At 44.6% G+C, this 24288-nt stretch overlaps 1 protein-coding gene across 1 annotated transcript in view; it reads left to right on the top strand.

The window, feature by feature from the left end:
- The first annotated feature begins 2018 nt into the window (after nucleotides 1-2018).
- Nucleotides 2019-24288, top strand: part of WRAP73 (WD repeat containing, antisense to TP73) — a 51325-nt gene continuing 29055 nt past the window's right edge. The window contains exons 1-3 of the mRNA XM_073656502.1: nucleotides 2019-2196; nucleotides 3801-3953; nucleotides 8212-8328. Coding sequence (XP_073512603.1) covers nucleotides 2128-2196; nucleotides 3801-3953; nucleotides 8212-8328 — 339 coding nt within the window. The 5' untranslated portion in view covers nucleotides 2019-2127. The remainder of the gene's footprint in view (nucleotides 2197-3800; nucleotides 3954-8211; nucleotides 8329-24288) is intronic.

Genomic DNA, 24288 nt, shown 5'->3' with positions numbered 1-24288 from the left:
CGGCACTGTTATTTCGGCACCATACTGTACGGCACTGTTATCTGGGCACTGTACTGTATGGCACTGTTATTTGGGCACCAAACTGTACGGCACTGTTATTTCGGCACCATACTGTACGGCACTGTTATCTGGGCATCATACTGTATGACACTGTTATTTGGGCAATGTACTATATGGCACTGTTATCTGGGCACCATACTGTATGACACTGTTATTTGGGCACCATACTGTATGGCAGTTATTTCGGCACCATACTGTACGGCACTGTTATCTGGGCATCATTACTGTATGGCACTGTTATCTAGGCATCATACTGTATGGCACTGTACTGTATGGCACTGTTATCTAGGCATCATACTGTATGGCACTGTTATCTGGGCACCATACTGTATGGCACTGTTGTCTGGGCACCATACTGTATGACACTGTTATTTGGGCACCATACTGTATGGCACTGTTATTTCGGCACCATACTGTACGGCACTGTTATCTGGGCATCATTACTGTATGGCACTGTTATCTAGGCATCATACTGTATGGCACTGTACTGTATGGCACTGTTATCTAGGCATCATACTGTATGGCACTGTTATCTGGGCACCATACTGTATGGCACTGTTGTCTGGGCACCATACTGTATGACACTGTTATTTGGGCACCATACTGTATGGCACTGTTATTTCGGCACCATACTGTACGGCACTGTTATCTGGGCATCATTACTGTATGGCACTGTTATCTAGGCATCATACTGTATGGCACTGTACTGTATGGCACTGTTATCTAGGCATCATACTGTATGGCACTGTTATCTGGGCACCATACTGTATGGCACTGTTGTCTGGGCACCATACTGTATGGCACTGTTGTCTGGGCACCATACTGTATGACACTGTTATTTCGGCACCATACTGTATGGCACTATCTGGGCACCATACTGTATGGCACTGTTATCTAGGCACCATACTGTATGGCACTGTTATCTAGGCACCATACAGTATGGCAGCACACTATATGTGCAACACTTGGCACTGAGCTGTGTAAGGCCAGCCTGGCTGCAGGTCCTGGGCAGTGTGTCCCATGGTATTATGGCTGCTGTGGGCGATGTCTTTCCTGACCTCTGGCCGGCACAGCAGGGCTGTTACTCAGGTGCTTTGTGCATTTGGGATGTGGTAACACAGCGATGTTCTTTGTATGTAGATTATGATTAGTCACTGTGTAATGTATTGTGGGTTTTATTACCTTCTGTGTCAGTATAAGGCCGGGGTAACACAACAGTAGTTTCTCTCATCCCAGAGAATCAGGCGATTGTGCTAATCACACTCTGATCACAGCGTAACCTGATTATCTCAGATGAGAAGATAGAGAAAACAAATGTCTCCATCTTCTCTATTCTGTCAGTCCTTGGTAATCAGACTGCACTCAGATGTCACCCGAGTGCAGCAGATGCTTTCCCCTCACACCAGTGAGTTGTATGGCGGAGTCTCGGCCAATTTACTCCTCACATTGCAGCATGCTGAGAGTGTTCTCTCACGGCGGTGATTGTTTCTGTACTGTCCGGTAATGATGGCAGGCGCCAGTGAAGTCGGATACAGTGGTATTACTCCAGCCTCACGGTGACCGTTATGTGGCAGCCGTCCTCACCACTTCCTACCTTACACTTATTTGCAGACTCGCTATAATATTTAGCAGCTGCTAATTAGTGGCCACTAATTCCACGTCCCAGATGTCAGAGGCGACACCGGGAAAGAGCCCGGGACCCGCTCCCGCCTCCGCTCCCGCCTCTCCCTCACAGCCGCATTCCCGCCTCCCTTCCCGCCTCTCTAGTATAAAACCCCGCCTCCAAATCATAACCACACCCCTCCGATGCGTCACGCCTTCGTCTCCTATTGTACAACACGTGACCCCGCCCATTATGTTAAGCTGAAAAGACACGCCCGCATATGACGAGATTATCCTACACAGCCACGCCCACAAATGTGTATAGGGCTGTTAATTATAACAAGCCACGCCCTAGATGTACGTCTACGCCCACTAACTTCCTTTCCGCAGCCGTTGACGTCCGTGCGCTCCGCCCTCAGCCCAGACATGGACCCTGCTGCTGTGTAACTGCACAGACCGAAAACCATGAATTTCTCCGAAGTGTTCAAGCTTTCCAATCAGCTGTGCAAGTTCTCCCCCAATGGGAAATATCTGGTGAGTGCGGTGCACGCGCAGCCGCCGTGGAACTACAAATCCCAGCATGCTCTACGTGAAATGCTGCCACTTGTGGTACCACTGGTGCTGGGGAAATGCAGGTGTATCTGGTCTGCGCATGTGCAGCTCCAACTTTACCACTTGTTCACTACATGGAACACAGAGGACGGCACATAGTGAGGTTATACTGACTGCTCAGCCCAAAGGCATCATGGGAGTTGTAGTTCACCAATGCAGCAGCAGAGGCCTGAGCCATGTAACCACTAATCCAATAAATGGCTTTACAGGAGCCGCTGTGACAATGGTCTGCACACACTGGGCAGTGCCAGGCTGCAGGCGGTCACCAGGCATTAGGATTTGTGTTTGGAGAAAGGGGTTGTCCACTACTACAACCCTTCCTCAATCCCTATGTTTGTAACTTTTCACTATTGCTTTCTACACTAACAATACAGTTTTACTTTTCTCCCATTGCTCTCCCCAAATTGTGTGTGTGTGTGTTACGGCGAGCACTGTGTGTGTATGTATGTATATATATATATATATATATATATATATATATATATATATATATATATATATATATGTTCCTGCTCCGTTGTCTGATTCCACTGTGAAGGCGTGAGACTCTGATCTCTGTACGGACGACCTAGGAGACGTCATCCATGTCCACCAGAATAGAAGAGTGACATTCATAAGGACCGGGGCGGCGCTGAGCGCCATCTGGATTCACCCGTCGGGCTGAACGACGAAATTTGCATGCAGCGCGGGACGTGAATAAAACACTTTTTCAGAGGTCTGCAGGGGCACCTATGAGGGTTTCCATGATTTTATGGGTGATGGCCATGGTTTATAAGGTATAAAGCTGGTGACAGGTTCTCTTTTAGATAATACCAGACAGAGCGTTACCTCCTGGCACTCACCCGCTTCCAGCGCAGGCCGCTCTGTGTTTACATCATTTGGACGTGGTGACTGATCTAAGCTGCAGAGGCTGATGATTGGCTGCTAAAGACAGGGGATGTCTGCAGCGTATCATCGGTGGCCTTACTGACATGCTGCAGAAGTCCCCTGACCACTGCAGCCAGTCACAGACTGCAGCGGTCCTTGCTGCTTCTTGATTGGTGATGCCTCACCTCGGATTCAGGTGAGTGCCGGGAGGGGAGTATTGCTCCGTCTGGTATTTTGACTTTCCGCAGTGTGCCGTGCCGTAATAATATTGTCTGTGTAGGCCAGGGGTAAATGGCGACATGTGGCACACGACAGCAGTTCCCTGACAAGTTGCGCAACCAAAAACACTTGTGCAACCTGTCTACGACTTGCTGTCACACGACCATTTTAGAGCTGTAATTTTGCTATTAAAATATCTTAACTGCAGACACGTCACGTGACGGTACCAAATCTATAATTTTTTTAAAATTATTGTGAACCATTTATTTGGAAAAAAAAAAAAAAAAAAAGTTAATAAAAAAACAAAAATTTAAGGCGTGAGAAGTATCAGGTGTGCAGGGGTTTTCAGCCTTTGGATGTTGAGGAATGTTCCATACAGATCAGGTGGAGATGGCTGTGATACGACGAGACCTTTTCTCACGTTTCTGCTCTCTCCTCAGGCCTCCTGTGTCCAGTACAGATTGGTCATCCGGGATGTGGGCACGTTACAGATCCTGCAGCTCTATACCTGCCTGGACCAGATCCAGCACCTCGAGTGGTCTGCAGACTCCATGTTCATCTTGTGTGCCATGTACAAGAGGGGGCTTGTACAGGTGTGTGCCGTAGGGTTGGGGGAGTCGGGGAGGGTCTTGATTGACTGTGGTTACTTTCTGAAAGCGAGTGCTGCCTAAGCTCAAATTCCTGATCCTGCACTTGCACACTGACACTGCAGGAGCCAAGCGGCATGATGTCGGTAAGGGCACGCTCTGATTCCCAGCTCTTCTCTGAAGGCCATAAACTAACAGGATCCGGAGCCCGAGCATGCCCGCACTCACACTGCCACTACACCCGCTATTACACTGAGCGCACCTGTGAGCTTCCCCAGTGTCCGTGCGCATTTGTAGGAACAGGGATCTGAGCTTAGGAAGAGCTCGCTGTGAGAAAGCGAGATGCAGAGGGTGTAACTATGCATCAATTGCCTGGCCACGCCAAAACCACCTCATTTGGATTAAAAGTAAATTTTTCTGCAACTGCACCACTAAAATCTGATTTTTATGAGATCTAAGTCGCCAATATAGATGTTTAAAGGGAATCTGTCACCCCCCTGGGCGATATCAGACCTCTATTATGGGCATACAGGGTATAGAAAAGTAAATCTATACATACCTGTATGGCCCATGGCAGAGGTCTGATTGCAAAGAAATCTGGTTTATAAAGTCTGTTTTCCAGATGCTTGGCGTCTGGGGGACTCCAAGCAAACCCCTCCTATCTGCTTACTGTTCCCCTAAATCACCACCTCTGTGCTAAATTACCATATTCCCCCCTCCCCTTCATGTCACAGGTCCCTGTGATGTGCCCTGCTCTGCCTTCCCTCCCGCGCATGCGGAAAGCATGCCTCCGGCCCCGTCTGGCTGCGTACTGCGCCACAGCCTTGTATTGCGCAAGCGACGGTGAGTCACTGAGACTTCCGCTCCGCTGGCAGTACGCAGCCAAACAGGGCCAGAGGGAAACAAAGCGCACTCCATGGGAGAAGCGCTCTGCTCATGCGCGGGAGGGGAGGCAGAGCAGGGCCTGTCACATGGCCATGTGACGTGACGTGAAGGGGAGGGGGGGAATATGGTAATTTAGCACAGAGGCGGTGATTTAGGGGAATAGTAAGCAGATAGGAGGGATTTTCTTGGAGTCCCCCGGACGCCAAGCCTCTGGAAAACAGACTTTATAAAAGTAGATTTCTCTGCAATCAGACCTCTATGGGCCATACAGGTAAGTATAGATTTACTTTTCTATCACCTGTATGCCCAGAGTAGAGGTCTGATATCGCCCAGGGGGGTGTCACATTTCCTTTAAATAGCTGAATTTGCGTTTTGGGGGTGACACTCCTGTAAACCAGTTCAGCATCAGGCCATCTATCCTTATACCTGACCAGGCACATTTTCAAGTTTTTTTCTTATGTGGTTTAAAGACCTGTAGATATATAATTTTTTTACGTTAGAATATTCAACTAAGTTTTGCATTTTTTTTCTGTGAAACTTCATTTTTGTTATTGTCAAACTCCTTTTTTTTTTTTTTTTTTTTAATGACCCCAGAAGACTGCAAAAATACATTTAAATATGTGTTACATTTTGTGTAACAATTATCTTTCATATATTGGATACTTATTTTATTTTTTATTTTTCCTATGGGGTGGGACTTGTAACAGCGATTTGGATTGCCAGTGACTATTTTTTAAATTTCTTCCTTTCTTTTTCATCTATTTCCAATAAATAATCATTATTTCTGTTCACACCTGATCTCTGTTTGGAGGTGACGGTCAGTCTTTGATATGTATCTAACATGTCTCAGTCACTAGGGCCGGCCATACACATTAGATGACTGTTGGCTGAATGATGCTTCCGCCATCTCAGCCCACTCTCGCACACAGGGCCTCGTTCAGCCGAGGGCCCCTCTGTTCTCTGAGAAAGCCACCAACTGACCCGTCGTCTGGCGGCTTACCTCAGGGAGAACAATGTGATTGGCAGTCTGAAATCAGACATGTATGATTGACATCTCTCCTGACCACACCACCATATAGATTAGACTGTCAGCCAAATTCGTTGATCTCTGCGGGTTCAGCCAACATTTGTCTAATGTGTATGGAGGCTTTGAGGCCAAGTTCACATGACCAGTAATCATCCTTGTAAAGCGGATGTAGTAAGGAAAAAAACTGATTTGTTTCAAATGGAAGAAAAACGCATCTAAAGCCCCATACCTCATCCGCCGCCCTCTACATTGGACATTACACCAAATTAAATTCTTCTTATTAGTATACTCACCATTGTGTGTTTTGGGCGTTTCTGTAGAACTCTTTAGGGCTACATGAGATAACTTTCCTTCTAATAGATAAGTCCGTCTTATCTCCCTGCACCAGTCAGCTTATTCTTCTCTCTTGTACGGTCAACTATGAACTATTACAGATCCCCCAAAGGCAGACATAAGCCCTGCTGCTGACAACTTCAAGGAGCTGAAAATCCGCTGGCAGCACAGAGCCCACTTATTGCTTAGGCTGGCGTGCACCTGCAATAACGGTCAACCAAATACTCCTGTAGGGTATGTGCAGGCGCACCCGCCGAGGTATTTCGGGGTGAAATCCCTTTAGGAAAGAGCCGTCTTTTTCCCAAAGTGGCTTCTCTGGCAGTTTTGTAGCTTTTTTTTTTTTGTAGTTTTATACTATACCTAGTGAGCACATGAACATGCTTCTACTTTTAACCGGTCATTGTTTCCAAACCCTGAAGCAGTAGTACCAAAAGACTGAACATGTGCACAGCAATGTCGTCTTTACATTGCTGTGCATTATGTTCATTCTTTGCGGCACTTTTTCAGGTGGATTCTAGGTGGCATCCGCCCGAAAAAGATGCCATGTGCACATACCCTGACAGCTATGCCATACACATCACACTCATCTTAACTGAGCATGCATGTGTCCTTAATAGCAGCGACTTATCTCTCTTAAGAACAAATAATCAGACATGTTAAAATACACATTAGATGATCGGCCCATCTTACCAAAATTGAGTGGTTGTACTAATTTTGCTCTTGTATGTATGGGCACTTTTAGACACTTTTAAAAATTAATTTTCTTCATAAAAAAAAATATGTTGAACATTTCCTGCTATATACCTTCCAAGGAAGGCTGTAACTTATGTCACTATATAGGTACCATTGAATTGTATTGTAAAAATAGCATATGTTTGCAGTATATATTTTCTTACTGTATCCCGAATATAGCAAAGCGTAGCAGATTTGTCTTTCTTATACATAAACAGGTATGCAAATGCACATGGGCCTAACACATGCAAAAAGGACACTTTTGGCACAAACTTATATTAAATGTTTATGCAATGGACATGCGCCAAATGGAAGGAAAAGGAGCAGTCTGAACAGAGCCCTAGTCCACAGTATGACAGTGCATGTCCTGCTTTACTGTTACCATGCACAGCGAGATATTAAGAGCACTTCATTATGGATTTTCCAATATTTTGCAGCAGTGCAATACTTCACTGTTCAGATAAGCTGGACCCTGCGGTGCCATCTGCGGTTTAAAAAATGGAGGGGTATTCAGATGCCATGCAAGTAAAGTGTAATCATTGCATCCTGAAAAGTTCTACAACTCAAAGTTTTACTTTTTCTGCTTGCTGTCAGTGAATGAAAACCATGTTTCCACCCCAAGGCTGGGAACCCCTCCTGATCACGACCAGATAACTCTGACCTGTGTAAAGAGCTGTGGAGCACTAAAGACAAACCATGTTTCCATTCACTGACTGCTAACGGAAATCTTGTGAAAAAAAATGGGTTCGGACCTGTACCATGTCTTTTTTGTTTTGGGCACACAACGCCCATCAAGCATGTGTTATAGTGACAACTATGGGAGAAATATGTAACAAGTTGATTTTGTTTAGGAGCCTGGCAGCAGAATTTCTATAGAAATCTGCAGAAAATGACCCAAATAGTTAGGAATTGGTAGCAGGATTGTAGGATTATTATTTTTCCAAACTTTCATGCCCCTCCACACACATACAAGTAATATCAGCTTGCACATCAGAACGACCGATTGTATAGGTAGTGGTCCGCTGTGTGGCATCTCCTGGGACCCCTAGGGTTGTGTTCTGGAGAGCAGCATTAGTAGCAGCCAGCATGGTTTAGTGCAGGGATTGTACACCAGGCGGAATTAATGGATGTTCCAGCTGCCATGGCTCGGAATGTGGAGTATTACAGCCAGCACTTACTTCTGCAGCGGGATCCAGCGCCAGTCCTTCATCCTTCACAAGATCTGATGTCCCGTACTCTGTACAGTCATTAATATCACTCTCCCTTTTCTCTCTTCTTTCCCCCCAGGTCTGGTCTCTGGAGCAGCCCGACTGGCACTGTAAGATCGATGAAGGCTCGGCCGGGCTGGTGTCGTCCTGCTGGAGTCCAGATGGCCGTCACATTCTCAACACAACAGAGTTTCATGTAAGCGTGGGCTGATGCCTCCTCCACTTGGTATCAGATGTTGATGTCTGCCCCTCTCACTCCCGTTCTGAAAATAAATCCCAGTGGGCTCAAAGATATCGGGTTCCCGAGACGGAAGCGCAGTACTATGCTAGTCCTTATTTGATAGCCCTTCTTATGGGACGTCACTCAGGGTGCTGGCATTCCTCATGTCCGACCTCAATGCTTCAGTATTTAATTTTTAGTGATGGCTCAGTAAATCCCTGCCCTTTTTCTATATGTTCAAGGGGTTGGTGGGTCTAGGTATTCTGGCATCCCCACTATATCCTATCACTATGCCATCAATGCTTATGGTGAGTAAATCCCCTTTAAATCTGGTGCTGAGACTCCCACAGGTAATCACCCTGACCTGTGGGGGCTGCATCACCCAGACCCTCACCAACTAAAACAACCCCAACATACAGAGGGATTGTCGAGGACTGAAGTACCAGTTATTGTCCTGCATTCTCTGCAATGCATGCTCCATGTCCGTGTGCTCCATACACTTCTATGGGGAGACACACATCCATACTGAGATCAGGGTCACATGCTGCTGCATAAAGTAACAAAGGCATTAAATGGGAACTCTGCTTAGAACCGTAAATCCTTCAATAGAAAGTCTTTCACATAGTTGTCCTGCCATCTCCTTAATAACTAGAATTTTATTTAGTCCTGAATGACCAACCATTTTCTAATTTCTAACAATTTTGTGATTTTTGGGACAAACCTTTTTTTTTTTTACTTATTTTTTTTTCTCCACCTTAAAGGAACTGTACATCCTCCAAGTCTATAGGCACTATATATGATTGCAGACTTGTGAATCCTCACATCACTTACTCTGCCCACTGTGAGGATTTTCTGGAGCTGGCGGTCCTGTGACCACAAGTGTGCGATATGTATTGTTCCAGCCATTGACTGAGGCTGCTCCCACATGACCCCATGTATGCAAATCACATACTTGCAGTCATGCACTTGCCACTCCTGGCAAAGGAGAATCCTCACAGCATGCAGTGCGCACGATGTGAGGATTCACAAGTCTACAGTCGCACATGGTGACTGCAGACTTGTAGCCTGAGGCCGGTCAACTCCTTTTAATATTTTATTTATTTTATTCGCTTATATAGCGCCAATAATTCCATAGTGCTTTACAGACATTGTTATAATATAATTGCTTTCTTGCACAGAACCATTGCCCGTTGTCCTTAAAGGGAAGCTGACAGCTGATAAATGCTGCCCGATCAACATGCAGCATGTATCAAACCTTTGCTGCACGATTCTAGCCATATATGTTTAACTCTGAAACGCTGCAGCAAAAAACATAAAAAGCATACTTTAATAGCTGCTGGGGACACAGCCACACGGGAGACTAGTTGGCAGCGGCTTCTCCCTGCCCTTTACCCTGGAATGACAGGTCTCTCCCTATATATGCACACAGGGAGAGACCTGTTACTCCAGGACAGCGGGCAGGGAGAAGCCGCCAGGGACCCTCTGTCCGGCTAGTCTCCTGTGCAGCTCGGTCTCCAGCGGCTATTAATCTACAATTTTCTCTTAAATGCTGCAGCATTTCAGGGTTAAACTTATATGGCTGGAATTGTGCAGCCAGTGTCTGATACATGCTGCCCATGGATAAGCCCTTTGTATTGTATGTGCAGGGAATCTCTGCACTCTCCGGCTCTCTTTCTGGAGGGCGTTGGTCTGGGGCTGTCAGAGATTTAGTGCTACACTTGGTTTATGTCGTTTACGACCGGTCTGGGAAGAATTATATATCAACACCTGGCGGGTCCGCTCCTTGGAGCAATTTTCCATCCTATAAAACAATTAATTGGTCTGAATCCACTGACCGTATGAATTCCGCCACTTGTTCGAAATGATGGGAAAGAACATGTTGAAGACGAATCAATTAGGTGCATGTGTCCACTGTGCGGTGTGACTGGGCTGCGGGGCTGACGCGCTGCCTGCTGGTCACATAAGGTGAAGCTGGCATCAGGACAGCAGGCTGTAAATTACTCCTTCATGTCTCCATATCATATAGAAAACATGAGCCCCCATTAGGGTTGGGGGACCGCAGTGAGCTCAATGGGATCCCGCACATCATCGCTTCTTTTGCGCAGATCTGTTCCCCATAATTTGATGGTTCTCTGGTGGCATCTCGGGAGCTTTACACCAAGCGGCGATGAGAGACGTTCCCCGTGTTGTGCCACGACTTGTACAGCGGGATTTGTACTAATTATGAAACTTGAGAGGATCATTTTTCTTGCTTGTTCATTCAAAATTGTATTTCTAGGCCAACTATTCGGTTCTAGGAGATGTCACTGGACTAATAAGATGGTAATTCAAGCAGCGGCAGGCAGGTATGTAGAAGACCTGTAATCCGGAGGAGTTTGGTTTGGAACTTCTAATAATCTTGATTACCAGGAATTTAGCTGAAAGTCACAAATTTAATTGATTCATGGAAATTTTTCATGTAAAATAACACTATTAACCTGCAGATACGTGGTCAATAGTGGTCTGACACTGACCGTCGCCGACACTTAGTCTCCTGCTGCCAGGAGGAAATTAACTTTATTCCCTCTAGCAGCATTCGGCTTCCAGTCATAGGGGAGGTGCCGGCACGCGTTCAGTCACCGCTCTGCAGTGACTGTAACCATGCCCCTTCCCCCGGCACTGACTGACAGCGGCTCAGCATTAGGGCCGACTTGGATGTCCTTAAGGACAAAAATGTCCAGGAAGGATGGGAAATTTTTAAAAATGAGATTCTCAAAGCACAATCGTTAACAATCCCGAAAAGTAGGAAGAATGGGAAGCATTTAAGGAAACTAGGATGGATGAACACAGAACTTAAACACATGCTAAAAAGAAAGAAAGAAATGTTTATCAAATGGAAAGAGGGAGGCATATCTAAAGAAGATTATAATGCAGTCTGCAGAACCTGTATGGCACGTATCATGTTAGCTAAAGCTGACAATGAATTAAGGCTTGCAAGAGATGTCAAAAGCAATAAAAAAGGATTTTGGGGGTATGTCAAAAGTAAAAGAAAAGTCAAAGATGCTATAGGATTTTTACAGGATGAAAATGGTGAAATGGTAAGAAAGGATGTTGAGAAGGCCAAACTTTTTAATTCCTATTTTGCATCAGTTTTCTCTCAGAAAGAAAATGTAACATCAACTGATCTTCACTGTCCTATTAAATGAATAGAAGAATCCAGGTTATCTGGAAACAGAAAGATTGTTAGGGAATATTTAGCTAACATAAATGAGTTCAAGTCTCCAGGTCCAGATGAATTACACCCCAGAGTACTGATGGAGATCGTAGAAGAAATTTTAGAACCACTCTCCATAATCTTTGAAAATTCTTGGAGAACAGGAGAAGTCCCAGAAGACTGGAGAAGAGCAAATGTTGTTCCTATCTTCAAAAAGGGGAAGAAGGTGGACCCAGGGAACTATAGGCCGGTGAGTCTGACTTCTATACCAGGAAAGATCTTTGAACAAATTATTAAACAACAAGTATGTAAGTAACTGGATAAGAATGACGTGATTAACCAGAGTCAGCATTGGTTTGTAACTAACAAGTCATGTCAGACTAACTTAATTTCCTTCTATGACAGAATCCCTGACTGGGTGGATCAGGGAAATGCTGTAGATATAGTATATCTTGACTTCAGCAGAGCAGTTGACAAAGTATCTCACACCATCCTTATTGAAAAAATGACCAAGTATGGAATGGACAAGGCAACTGTTAGGTGGATTCATAACTGGCTGAGTGATCGGAGCCAAAGCGTGGTCATAAATGGCTTCACATCCAGTTGGATGAATGTCTCAAGTGGGGTACCACAGGGCTCGGTCCTGGGACCTGTATTGTTCAACATCTTTATCAATGATTTAGATGAAGGAATTGAGGGTAAACTAATTAAATTTGCTGATGACACAAAGCTAGGATGGATAGCTAACACTAGAAAAGAGAGAGAGCGGATTCAAAAAGACCTAAATAAACTGGAGCAGTGAGCAGCAACTAACAGAATGGTTTTTCATAGGGAAAAATGCAAAGTACTACATCTGGGCAATAAAAATGAAAAAAGCATATACAAAATGGGAGGAATAGAGCTAAGCAACAGCACATGTGAAAAAGACTTAGGTATACTAATAGATCATAGACTGAACATGAGTCAACAGTGTGATACAGCAGCAAAAAAGCAAATACAATTCTGGGATGTATTAACAGAACCATACAGTCTAGATCACGTGAAGTCATTATCGGTCTTTACTCCTCTTTGGTCAGACCTCATCTGGAATACTGTGTACAGTTTTGGGCACCACATTTTAAAAAAGACATCGACAAACTGGAGCAAGTTCAGAGAAGAGCGACCAGAATGGTGACCGGTCTGCAAACCATGTCCCATGAGGAACTGTTACAGGATTTGGGAATGTTTAGCTTGCAAAAGAGAAGACTGAGAGGAGACTTAATAGCTGTCTACAAATATCTCAAGGGCTGTCACATTGTAGAAGGATCATCTTTATTCTCATTTGCCTAAGGAAAGACTAGAAGCAATGATGAAACTGAATGGGAGGAGACACAGATTAGATATTAGAAAGAACTATTTGACAGTGAGGGTGATCAATGAGTGGAACTGGCAGCCACAAGAGATGGTGAGTACTTCAATGGAAGTCTTCAAACAGAGGCAGGACAGACATCTGTCTGAGATGGTTTAGTGAATCCTGCATTGAGCAGGGGGTTGGACCAGATGACCCAGGAGGTCCCTTCCAACTCTACCATTCTATGATTCTATGACTGTCAGTCAGTGCCGGAGACACAGTCACAGCCACCGCTCTCTATACACAGAGTGGTAACGAAACCGTGCTGGCGCTGCCCTATGACTGGAAGGAAGCCGAATGCTGCCAGCGGAAATAGTTAATTTCCTCCCAGCAGCGGGGCTCTCAGTGCCGGCTGCGCACGGTGTCAGAACGGTGTTAACCTGCAGATTAACTCCATATCTGCAGGTTAATAGTGTTATCTTGCATGACAGGTTCCCTTTAAAGGGTTATTTTCAGAAACACATTATTTTTCACAAAGACCAGTAAATGCATACTTATTGTTAAAGGGGTTGTCCACTACTTTTACATTGATGCCCTATCCATAGGATAGGGCATCAATGTATGATCGGCCGGGGTCCCGCACGCGGTATATCTTAGCCCCATCCTGCAGTGTGTATATCTCTCCTCACTGCCTCTGTACACAGAGCCCCCTCCTGCAGTATATCTTAGCCCCATCCTGCACTATCTATATCTCTCCTCACAGCCTCTGTACACAGAGCCCCCTCCTGCAGTATATCTTAGCCCCATCCTGCAGTATGTATATCTCTTCTCACAGCCTCTGTACACAAAGCTCCATCCTGCAGTATATCTTAGCCCCATCCTGCAGTATGTATATCTCTTCTCACAGCCTCTGTACACAAAGCTCCATCCTGCAGTATCTATATCTCTCCTCACAGCCTCTGTACACAGAGCCCCCTCCTGCAGTATATCTTAGCCCCATCCTGCAGTATGTATATCTCTTCTCACAGCCTCTGTACACAAAGCTCCATCCTGCAGTATCTATATCTCTCCTCACAGCCTCTGTACACAGCGCCCTTTCCTGCAGTATATCTTAGCCCTCTCCTGCAGTACATCTCTCCTCTTAGTTACCAACACACACGCCCGGCTGCTTCCTGTTATGGGCTCTCTGCATTGTAATGAAAGAACTGGAACATCGCAATGGCACCTGGATGGCCATCCTTAGGGGGTGATATGTGCAAAAGGGGCAGATTTATGGTGCTATATTGGCACAGTCAATAAATATATGTATACATTGTTTTAAGACCACATTGTGATTTTGGGATTACTCCTTTAAAGGGGTGTTCCCATCTCCAAGATCCTATCCCAATATGTAGTAGGTGTAATAATAAGAATATTCGCATATACTTCCAATTAAAAATGTAGTATAGTTCTTCTTATTCGCTATGTCTCTTTCCTCATGTGCAGGGCATTGCAGGAGCTTAGGTGTCCATGGTTATGACCACTGGTGGTTAGCTAGTTGCTAGTGGTCGTAACCATGGATACCTAAGATCCTGCAATACCTGCACATGAGGAAAGAGACATGGTGAATCAAAAATACTATACTACATTTCTAATTGGAAGTATTTGCTAATATTATTATTATTACACACAGGGCTGTGGAGTCGGTAAGCTAAACCTCCGACTCCCTCATACATGGCTCATGTCTAAGTGATAAATTTACTGTAGCACAGATTCATCTCAGCTAAAAGTCTACACCCTTAGATCAGGAATAGGACAGACATTTATAGGACATTTCATAACTTTCCCAAATTCTTATGAAAAAATATTCCCCACAAACTGCATTGAATTACTGTACCCAATTTATTATATGTTTTAGGAGTTGGAATCGGTCCATTTTATACCGACTCCACCAAAATGGACTCCGACTCCACAGCCCTGATTACACATACTACATATTGGGAAGGATGTTGGAGATGGGAATATCCCTTTAACTCCCCTGCACTCCTCCACAATGGCAGTGCAGAATTGTTTGCCTGCTGCTGACAGATCAGTGATCTGAAACTGCAAATGCTGCACTGTTGATGTATGTGGCAGAATATAATCCTTTTACATATGCAGTAGAGCAGCATTTGTAGATTCACATCACTGATCTCTCAGCAGCAGACAACAAACACAGTCCCTGTATATAGCCCTATCTTAAAGGATATATTTACTCTTAGAACCCTGCGTGTAGCCCCATCCTGCAGTGTGTATATCTCTCCTCACAGCCTCTGTACACAGAGCCCCCTCCTGCAGTATATCTTTACTCTTAGCCCCATCCTGCAGTGTGTATATCTCTCCTCACAGCCTCTGTACACAGAGCCCCCTCCTGCAGTATATCTTTACTCTTAGCCCCATCCTGCAGTGTGTACATCTCTCCTCAGTCTCTACACAGAGCCCCCTCCTGCAGTATATCTTTACTCTCAGCCCCCTGCTTATAGCCCCATCCTGCAGTGTGTGTATATCTCTCCTCACAGCCTCTGTACACAGAGCCCCCTTCTGCAGTATATCTTTCTGTATAGTGAGACCCTGACCGGCCAGACAAAGCACCTCTCTGTTCTTGTGATAGTGGTGTATGGACCCATAGACTTACTATTGAGCGCAGTTTAGGGCCGTTTTTGACTGATCAGCCTCAACCTCCACCAATCAGCAGCACTGTGCAGCCCCTATAATATATAACAAGTTGTTAGGTGTCTTATGAGGACCTTTCTATGACTACTGTAATGCCATGGCACACAGATATATTGAAAAATAAATGTCATTAAAATCCCGTAAAGTTGTTTTCCCACTATTAAATGTATTCATTGTATATTTAAAAAAAATAAAATCACACTTGTATCCCATTAGTATGGCACCAGGAGCGGATACAGACAGAAGAGGCTTCTGTGCAAGAACAATATATGGGCCCTTTACAGTCCAATAGTTTCATCATAATGCACAATTCCACCTGCTTTGCCGGTGACTGTGGCCCCTTACTTCCTGGGCCCCTGTGTGGCTGCACACATCCGCCTCTTTGTGGCACCAAACTCTCCGCCGCCTGTTCAGTGCAGAGCAGCCAATAGAAATGGCTTTCTGACTTCCTTGTCAGGGCAGGATCAGCGCCTCTGCAGTAGCATGGCGGTATAGCGGAGAGGACTCCTTCTGCAGGAGGAATAAGTAGGGATGATATCGTCAGCTGCCAGAGGGGGAAGGAGACTGATTTTGTTCAGACACCATCCCCTGCAGCTTTGATTAGTAGCAGCGCCATAGGTCACCTGTAATAAAAATCATTATTTTTTTTTTAAATACTGGAAATTACTTTTAGCGCACTACCAGCTATTCATGACTGTTTGTAAGAACATGAGCCCTGCAATATACAGTTATCACCTATTACAGATTTTTTTTTTTTCCCTCCGCACCACTTTCTATAATAAAAATGTATACAATTATTCTTAAAGGGGTTTTCCAGCCACAAGCTCCCCAGTGATATGATAAATGGCAATGGGTGGGGGATCTACTAGCACAGAGCTGCAGCCCCTAAGCTGCTCTGCCGCTCCATTGTAACGTGTAACCGGGGAGGTGACTGAAGACCCCTGTTCTAGTGATTGGGCCCAAATGCCACTTTATCTTAGATAGATCAAATGGTAACTTGTATACTGTATATATCCAAATCATGGCTGATTGTACTTATTGCATCCTATAAATTAGGAGACAAAAAAGTTATGACTATCAAAAAGTAAAAAGGGAAAAATGAATAAAACTTTCTTCTGGTCTGGAAGCCCCAAATAGTCTGCTTCCTTCCACAGTTAAGGACCTGTTGGCATATTCTGCCAGTACGCTATGTGCCGTTATCTGCGGTCATGATCTTCCCAATTGCTGAAGTGAAGTCGGATTGTGAGACCCCTCATCGCTCGGGTACCTGTCCGGCCGGCAGCCGATCCCTGGCAGCATGTGTTGGTGTGGGCGGCGTGTATTTCTGACCAGTCGTCAGAACTCTGCACGACCCCCAGAAGATTTTATTAAGGTTTTACCAAAATGGCATCTGTGTCTGGATAGATTTACTCTCCAGCTGTAAACAGGTTGCATAGTGACCTCCTTTCGGACAGCTGGTGAGATGGTGTCAGCCCCTGCGGCATGTCTGTCCCCCAGTACAGTATATCCAGCGTCCACAGGGAGCCATTGCCGGAGAGTAAGAGCCTGGGGTGCCTCACCATGGGGTGTAAACATGATGGTGCCGGCCGCGCAGCCACCGCTTCACCCCGCACTTGACGTTTAGGATGGCAGCTCATGTGCGTGGATATTAGTGCATTAAACATCTGAAACTCGATACTTGCTGCCTCTTTGAGTGTTCGGTCGTTATCACCCTCTCACTCCTCGTCTGCCGAACTTTTATGGGGTCATGATATACAATTAATTTGCATCATGTTTAAGGGACTGAGCCAAAACTAGCACAGGCGAGAGATGGGGCAGAGCATTAACTACACCTTTATGTCAGCTCCTCTTATAGAAGGAGATGCTAAAAGCTATTGCTTTCTGTTATCAATCACTTCCGGCAGAGCAGAGGCTGTGGGGTGACTGATGCTGATTGGAGGTACAGAAACTTGGCCATGTTAAATAGTTTTTTTTTGGGTTTCGGGAAAACCCTTGTTCCCAAGTTGCAGTTAGTTTTTTAAACAAACTGCTTTGTTCACCCTCCACAGGTCCAACAAATAAGTATCTGCTTCTACTTCCGGAGTCTGTTATTGTCTACAGTGCTGATGTCATGCTGATAGCGCTGCAGCCAATCAGTGAGCTCAGTGGCTTTGCCAGAGTTGATGGCACAAGTCGCTCCGAGAGGCTGGGATATCTGATTGACTGCAGTGCTGCCAACATGATATCAATGCTGCAGACAATAACAGACACCAGAGACTCAGCGCTGTACATGGAGTAAATCACAACTGCAGCCGGGGGACAGTGGTTTTCCAAAACCAGAAAACCCCTTTTAGATGTTGCTGATTTATAATGGTCAGTCCTCTAGGACTATTACATAAGACTCGCGTAAGTCACGACTCCCGTCCGCCAGTGACCGGCAGTCTGGCCATTCTCTGTTCATCTTCATTGAATGGGATGGAAGTTATGGCAGCTGGAATCTCTGCTTACCAGTCATAGTGGTTACCTACAGCGGCCTCTAGGGGGAGCCCACTGTATACAGATCTGTGCAGCAGCTCCTCCTAGTGGTGACTTCAGTCAGCAGAATTGTGTCCTTTATCATGGCCAGAAAATAATGATTATTAAAGCAGAATTTTAGGCAAAAGTACAGACTGTGGAGCTCTTGGTGGGAAGTGGGGCTCAGTCTGAGCTTTGCGATGTGGCCCCAGGATTTCTGTATGTCGCTGCTATGAACGGTCATTTTCTTTTCTATTAAGACTTTGCGGACGCTTAGAGCCGTGATGAAAGTCATTAATTCTCCCTGATCTTTTTTCACTTACTGTTGTGCAATAGAAATGTTTTGCAATCACCTCAGATAACCCAGGACAACATTTTTAGATGTGCCGTACCCGGCGATGACAATGTCTCATTAATTGCCAGGGCTATAAAGGAGCACCTGTCCGCTGGTGCAAAACACTCGCCGGGACAGCGCGTCTCCGCTGATCTTTTGGGTTCAGAATTCGATCCAGGCCGCCTTAGTAACCTGACAGATTTATATCCCAAATCGAATTGTTCACACGCACAGCTACTTGTATATTGATTTATATGGTTAAATCTTGGCAACCCTCACTATATCCAGTGCCAGGGCGGCTTTAAAGTTTAATGGCTTCTTATGTTCGCTTGTTTTTGCTTGTTCGCCGCTGTGGAATAATTTTATTGATTTAAAAAAAAATAAAAAATGGCCGATTTTCTCCTTTTAGATTTTTGTAAAATCTTAAATGGAAAAATTTAAAGGGAATCATCCGGGATTTAAAATTCTTATCAATTTGGGTTCTACTTTGCAAAATTTTAGTGTTTTGCAATATACCATACAAATTTCCCTCCCCTGGTGCCCACGGTGACTACACAACAGATGACCATAGTGGCAGTTGCTGGCCATTGCCATCCATCCATTGTGGGTTTTCACAATGAATCATTTTTATCTTCTCGCAAGCTGTGCAAATCCTGATCAGGACCATTTTGTTAATGTGAAAATTTACTGACAACAAACCATCATTGTAAAGGGGGTTGTTGCTTCATTTTTGAGAAGATCTCTTAGGCCTTAGTGCTTACTTTAAAATCCATCTTAGAATACCTATAATCCTGATAATAAGGTCATAATTTTATGAGGACAGCCCATGAGTCCAGTGTATTTAGTCTCCGCTTGCACAGCCAGACTGAGAGCTGCAGCTTGTACTGAGTAGTGTGAGATCTCAACAGGGAAGAGGGTCACTGAGGCACTGTCAATCAGGCTGGTTTAGTGGCATTATTGAGTAAAATTTTCATAAAGGATTGTACAGCAATTCTTACATGGAATTTCTTAGTTATTTCACCAGGTCTAAGAAATCTGTTTAACGTAAACAGTCTGTGTTGTGAAATCTGGTGAGGAATTTAAAATTATTTATTCCTTTTTTCTTAGACTTTCATATAAACCCATTTAAAGATCTGACTGCAAATGATCATGATTCATCTACTGAATTATAGGGATTATTTAAAACTTTTTTCCCCCACTTTCAGTTATGGAACTAGGTTTGGAATTCATCAGCCATTAGTATACATTGTTCATATTAATTTTGCCAGGCTTGAGATTTACTTTTGAGAAATTTAATAGAATAGAGAAATTAATTTGTCCATTCTATGGATTGAGTTATCTGTGAATAGGCAAAACGTGGAAAATTAGTTGCTGAGCCTCTTAGTTTTGACGTTTGGATTTAAAGGGGTTTTGCCATATAAAGATTAATGACCAATAGTTGGGATATATCCTCACGTTCTGACTGATTCGGTCAGTAGGAAAAAAAACAATGGTCCAAGTGCTATCCGATAGAATATCAGATAGCACTCACCCGCGTTATATGCTCGTATGAGCGGGCCCTAAAAGGGTTGCTTGGGGTTAGAAAAAGGTGTTTTTTTATGTTACAGGCAGAAACATAGTGTCTGGGTTTGTAGTTCATCCTCATTTGGGTGAGCTAGAATGTCTGACACATCCCATGGACAAAAGGATTGTGTTATTTCTCCCTCCTTTTTTTCTCTGTCCATTGCTAATTAAAGAGGACCTTTTGCTTGCTCCAAAAATTCAGTTAAATACTTTGTAAAAATCATCAAGTGCCTCTGATTCTTCTGTTCTTTTCCATTTTCTGCTGCGTCGCTCCATTGCAGAGAGATTCACATTTGTTTCTTCTGGAGCGCAGTATGAGAAATCTTTGCTTGTAGACCAACCCAACTGGGCATTTCTACAGATTCTTTTCTGGGGCTAGGCACTTTCTCCTCTGCCTCTGCAAAACTGTATAAATTGCAAGGCTTAATAGATTAGCTTACGACTTGCCTACTTTGGACACATAATACGAAGAAAGCAATCACTGGGGAAGGACAACAATAGAAGGAACAAAGCGAAGAGGAAGACCAGCAACCCAATAAAGAGAAGACCCTGGTGGACCGATCTATCTTGCACAAGATCGATCTTCCTACAGAACGTTCATCCATCAAGTCGCCATGACACGAGATTGAGTTGAAGGCCATTAAATAAATAATAATTTGGGGCCTTTGTTTTTGTACGTCAAGGGGGAACCTGACCTCAAAATAATATCAAGGATCAGGGGTGGAATCTGTCTCTTCTTTTGCTTGAAATGGACATGTTCTTTTTGGGTATTTTTTTCAAATTTTTTTTCCTTGTGTCCAGCATCAGTCAGGTTTTTTATTTTTTTTAAAGGGTTATTCCAAACATAGAAAGTTATCAGCAATATTTGCAGATCAGTGGAAGTCCAGCTGATCCCCACAAATCCTGAGGAAGGGGATCTGAAATGCCCCATTAGAGTGGAGCAGTGGCCATTTATGCTCATTGCACTACTCCATACATTGTCTATGGGACTGATGTAACAAGACAAGCTGTACTTGATTAGCAGTCCCAAGAAGAATGAATGGAGCCTTGTCGTTGGGGCATTCCAAAAGCATCAACAATGCGGCATAATATTCCTTTAATTTACCCATTCACAGTTACCTGAGGTCCGACTTAAGCGTCATGCAGCAAATTGAGCAATTGTCCCGAATAGCGGGGGCAGATGTCTGAATTGCGGTGCCCCCCAAAGGCCCCGACGACTGATAATGTATTAATGACAGCCAGTGATTAGGCATGAAATTAAGTTGGATATTTTCCATCCCCCATAGAAGCCAGTAATTAACCCGCTGTGCGAAACATCACTCGTACCCACTGGCACCGGGCAAGGAATAAAAATCCATTGTAATTGCCAACGACTTGCATTGAGTGAAATGCTTTGTGTCGAGGAATGTGCAGGAATATAATCCGTCGAAATCCCGTGCTGACAGACGCAGCTATGTAAAGGGCCTGTGTGACCCAGTCAAGTCTGGGACACAATCTGACAGTCACTTGAGAAGGCAGGTTCTGGAGAAGTGATTCTTGTACGGTGAAAATCACCCGTCGCTCACACCTGCCGCCGACTGTCAAAGCCGCGTCCACTCTGTCGCATTGCACCCACGGCAGGGGCAGTTCATCACATTACCGCCTCAATACTTTTATATTTCTCAGCTGTTTGACATTCTTATTTTAGAAACACATTAGCTTTCTTTACAGTTTTTTCTCCAAAACAGCAGCTGAAAGTCTCCCAGGGAGACAATGGTTATAATATCTGGCTACCTGGAATTTCATGGGACTAAGTGAAATTTTTTTTTTTTTTAATAACCGTCTGAGTTTTTCCCGTTTTGCCTCGTGAGCAGAGGTCACTCAGAGGTGTTTTTTTACATTTTTGTATAAATAAATATTTAAAAAAATGATGACCTAAAAGGCTAGGGTTTACGTCCGATTCTGGCTTTCCATTGTTAATGGACCTGATTTTTCACAGAAGGTGACATAAAGATGTCGCAAACAAAAGCATAAGGGGTTGTCCAAGACTTAAATATCGATAACCTATCCAAAAGATAGGTCAGCAATATCAGATCAACGGGGGTCCAACACCTGGTGCCCCCCACTGTCAGCTGTGTGCAGTTCCCACTATGTTCAGATGTGAGGCGCAGGGAGAGCCCAACTCCCAGCACTGTGCAGTAACTGCTCTCAGGTGATGCAACTTGGCCACCATTGAAATGATTTTTAAGAGATTCAATTTCCTTTTTCTTTCCTATAAATAAATATTATATCCAGCAGGTGATTTTTTTTTGCAAAAGATCTTAACCCCTACCTGATGTGAGACGTATCTATACATCCCTGTCCCCTGGACCTTGCCCCCCCCCCCCCTCCACCCCGAAAATTATGAGCCACTCATTCCTGATTTTGTGGCGGTATCAGGAATCAACAAGTTTGACGCCACCGGCCTCACAGAACTAGACTTTTTTTTTAAGTCTTTTTCTCTGAGGATTTTGTAAACCTCATCATGGACCAAACTAATTTGTACCCTCATCAATTTTTGGCACAAAACTGTTCATCATTTTCTAAGTGGTCTCCTGTAGACGCAGTAGAAATGATGACATTTTGGGGCCTGGTCCTTCATATGGGGATCCTGAAGAAGCCAGAAGTTCGGCAATACTGGAGTGTTGACGTTTTGTATAACACTCCAGTGTTCCAAATGGTCATGACCCGGACACTTTTTGAGGCCATCCACAAATTCTTACATTATAATGATAATTCATGGTGTCCTGCACGCGATGACCCGAAATTTGATAGTCTTTTAAAAGTTCGGCCGGTCATCGAGCACTTCAACAACAAGTTTGCTGAGGTGTACTTGCCCCAAAGGAACATCTGCGTGGATGAGTCCCTAATCCATTTTAAGGGGTGGCTTGGATTCGGGCAGTACCTGCCCAGTAAGAGGGCCAGGTACGGAATCGAGCTGTAGAAACTGTGTGAGAGGACTCCCTGATTGAACCTCCTGAATGCCCCACTGTCCTGCGAGTGAGTGGGAAAATGGTGTGGGATTTGGTGCACCCACTGCTGGATAAAGGTTGTCACCTGCACGTGGATAGCTTTTATACCAGCATCTCACTCTTCAAGTCCCTCTCTGCGCGAGGTACCGCAGCCTGCGGTACTGTCCACAAAAATCAGAGGCCTCCCTAAGATGCTAATTGGACAGATGCTCAGAAGGGGTGAGAGCAGAGCCCAATGTAGCGACCACCTGCTGGTGATCAAATACAAGGACACGAGGGATGTCCTTTTCTTGACCACCATACATGGTGATGGCAGCACCTTCAGCACTGTACGAGATTCCACTACACAGGTCGTCAAACCAGACGCAGTGTGGTACAACAAAAACATGGGGGAGTTGATCTCTCTGATCAAGTCCACCAGCCGTACAGTGCTTTGAGACAGGCCAAGATGTGGTACAAGACGCTGGCCGTGCATGTCATACAGATGGCAATGCACAACTCTTTCCTATCACGATGTGCAGGCCTGAGCACTACAGCGTATTTTCAGTTTCAGGAGGTAGTGATCAAGGCCCTGATATTTGGCAGTGGTGACGGAGTGGGCCACAGTACTTCCGGAAGTGAAGGTGCTTGTGTTGTACTAGGCCAGCATTTCCCGGGGGCGGTCCCTCAAAGCGCAAAAAAAGGTAAGTCACAAATGAAGTGCATAGTAAATTAATTTCTGACTTACACACCTGACGATTAACAACCTCCCGAACACTACACAACTCGTGTATGCCACTACATTATAAAATTCACATACCAGGAAACTCTAGGTCAGTTCCAAAAAGGGGGCACTTGTTGGGCATTTCCACTGTTAAGGCACATCAGGGGCTCTGCAAACACGACATGACGCCCGCAGACCATTCCATCAAAGTCTGCATTCCAAAACGTCACTCCTTCCCTTCTGAGCCCGGACATGTGCCCAAACAGCAGTTTTCCTCCACATGTGGGGTATCCGCGTACTCAGGAGAAATTGCACAACAGATTTTGAGGTCCACTTTCTCCTGTTACCCTTGTGAAAATAATTTTTTTTTTGGGCTAGAATAACATTTTTGTGGAAAAAATGTTTGTTTGTTTTTTACATTTTTTTTATTCTATTTTCACAAGTCGACGTTACAATTTTCTGTGAAGCACCTGGGGCTTCAAGGTGCTCACCACACACCTAGATACATTCATTAGGAGGTCTAGTTTCCAAAAGGGGGCACTTGTTGGGCATGTAATCTGTTTAGGCACACGCGACATGACGCCTGCAGACCACTCCATCCAAGTCTGCATTCCAAAAACGTCACTCCTTCGCTCCTGA

This window comes from Phyllobates terribilis, unplaced genomic scaffold (assembly GCF_046119375.1).
Source record: "Phyllobates terribilis strain yellow unplaced genomic scaffold, ASM4611937v1 Scaffold_12__6_contigs__length_324123572, whole genome shotgun sequence".
Classification (NCBI taxonomy): Eukaryota; Metazoa; Chordata; class Amphibia; order Anura; family Dendrobatidae; genus Phyllobates; species Phyllobates terribilis.
Note: the sequence above shows the minus strand (reverse complement) of the source record. Positions and strands in the feature narration are given on the sequence as shown.